This window comes from Ammodytes marinus (assembly GCF_949987685.1).
Source record: "Ammodytes marinus genome assembly, chromosome: 1".
NCBI lineage: Eukaryota > Metazoa > Chordata > Actinopteri > Uranoscopiformes > Ammodytidae > Ammodytes > Ammodytes marinus.
Genome location: NC_137230.1, coordinates 35,776,697 through 35,779,196, shown reverse-complemented (window position 1 = coordinate 35,779,196; position 2,500 = coordinate 35,776,697). Strand labels below are relative to the sequence as shown.

Here is a 2,500-nt window from a genome sequence, read left to right as displayed (position 1 = left end):
GTTTGATTTAGTACTTTTTCATTGCACATTAATCAGACAGAGATATTTTTTTAATTCTTCAGAAAGTTACCAATTATTTTGAGATTGCTACGTCAGAATTTTTTTCTGGTCATTCAAATTACAAAACTAGACAAAACAAAAATAGGAAAAGTGTTTTTCATTTAAACTGTGAAATTTAGGAGATGGGGTTGGAAATTACAAACGAGAAAAAGAAAAGAAAAAAAAATTCTCATGTCTTTTAAGACCTTTGACAGATTTATTTTAGACATTTTAATACCAATGTTTTGATTAATTAAAGGTGCAGTGTGTAATATGACATCATCAAGTAAGCTCTAGAAAGTTCTAGAATGCAACGCTCCCTGGGTAACCCCAACCCTTTCGAATAATAACAGAAGCTACAGTGGCCTTCAAGGACAAGAACAATTCTAAATTTTAAACAATGCACCTGATGACATTCCAACTATGACACTTTCAAGATGGCGGCACTAGGCCTTGGTCCAAAATGTGCAGAAATATGGACATATATGAGACCCTTTCTAAGGAAAAAAATAATAATTCAAAAAAAATTATTCAGCCATTATGCACTAAATTAAATGTACTTATGGATATTATAATTACTTTCTACAAAATCTGCTAGGAAATAAAACCCCAAATTCTACACACTGCAGCTTTAATCTAATCTTTTAAGACTTTGAACAAATCTGTAGGAACCCTGTTAACGTGTTGTGTGTCAAGTCTACTGAAGAGTGGGGCTCAAAGCAAAAGTTAACTGTGTGCAACGAATGAAAGGATTGAACACAAGTACATTACATATATCCACTCAAGTACAAGTGTGTGTTAGTGTGTGTGTGTGTGCGTACAGTATGTGTTTATGTGTGCGCTTGTGAGAGAGTGTGTGTGTGTGTGTGTGTGTATGCGAACAGTGTTAGCGTGTACATTGTGTGTGTGTGTGTGTGTGTGTGTGTATGCGAACAGTGTTAGCGTGTACATTGTGTGTGTGTGTGTGTGTGTGTGTGTGTGTATGCGAACAGTGTTAGCGTGTACATTGTGTGTGTGTGTATGCGAACAGTGTTAGCGTGTACATTGTGTGTGTGTATGTGAACAGTGTTAGCGTGTACATTGTGTGTGTGTGTATGTGAACAGTGTTAGCGTGTACATTGTGTGTGTGTGTATGTGAACAGTGTTAGCGTGTACATTGTGTGTGTGTATGTGAACAGTGTTAGCGTGTACATTGTGTGTGTGTATGTGAACAGTGTTAGCGTGTACATTGTGTGTGTGTGTGTGTGTGTGTGTGTGTGTGTGTGTGTGCGTACAGTATGTGTGTGTGTGTGTGTGTGTGTGTGTGTGCGTACAGTATATGTGTGAGTGTGTGTGTGTGTGTGTGTGTGTGCGTACAGTATATGTGTGAGTGTGTGTGTGTGTGTGTGCGTACAGTATATATGTGTGTGTGTGTGTGTGTGTGTGTGTGTGTGTGTGTGTGTGTTTGTGTGTGTGTGTGTGTCAGTGCTCTCACCTGGAACACCACTCTAGATTTCTCCAGCAGGTACGTCCTCATGTTCGCTCCGATGATTCTGAATCTCGTGTCGAAGCCGATCTCGATGTATTTACCAAACCGACTGCTGTTGTCGTTCCTGGTCGTTTTGGCATTTCCTATCGCCTAGGTGATACAAACAAAACAAAACAAAATAAGATAAGATAAGATCAAATATATAACTTGCAAGATTCTAGATTTAATAATAGTAATTTAATAATGGATTGGATTTATGTAGCGCTTTTCTAGGCACTCAAAGCGCTTTACTGGGTTCCAGGTTCCATTCGTTCACACACAGTCATACCGGTGGTGGTAAGCGTGGCTGCCAATTCAGCGCCTACGGCCCCTCCGACCACCACCTCAAACATACAGCAGTCATACACATTCACACGAGGCAAGGTGGGTGAAGTGTCTTTGCCCAAGGACACACCAACCATGACACTGGTGGCAGGGCGGGGATCGAACCGCCAACCCTTTGATCATTGGCCGACCCGCTCTACCACCTGAGCCACAATCGCCCCCCAAAAAAAGCTTTACTTGTCACTTACTCGTACAGAATGTTGGTGAAATGTTGGTGAAACAGTATTGCAGTATTAAGGCCGAACCCTAGTGTGTGTGTGTGTGTGTGTGTGTGTGTGTGTGCGTGTGTGCGTGTGTTTCATAGTAACTAGCATGCACTGGGGCCTGTCATGAAATCCTATGCAGTCAGCAACCTGACTTCAGTATACAGGGATTGATCGACTGTCGCACTACGAATAGTCAGCAGATGGCTGGGGCTACATGCAAGCACACACACACACACACACACATGTACATTACGCACACACAGACACATACACACACACACACACACACACAATTGCACGTACACACACACACACACACACACACACACACACACACACACACACACACACACACACACACACACAGTTCTTGCTGAGTTAAGGCCAAACACACAGTCTTTCA

At 41.7% G+C, this 2,500-nt stretch overlaps 1 protein-coding gene across 1 annotated transcript in view; it reads right to left on the bottom strand.

Moving 5' to 3' along the window:
* The window catches only part of myo5aa (myosin VAa), a gene marked incomplete at both ends in the record, with an annotated part of 86,147 nt that overhangs the window by 59,042 nt on the left and 24,605 nt on the right, over nt 1–2,500 (bottom strand). The window contains one exon of the mRNA XM_080029201.1: nt 1,514–1,657. Within this exon, the coding sequence (XP_079885327.1) occupies nt 1,514–1,657 (144 nt within the window). The remainder of the gene's footprint in view (nt 1–1,513; nt 1,658–2,500) is intronic.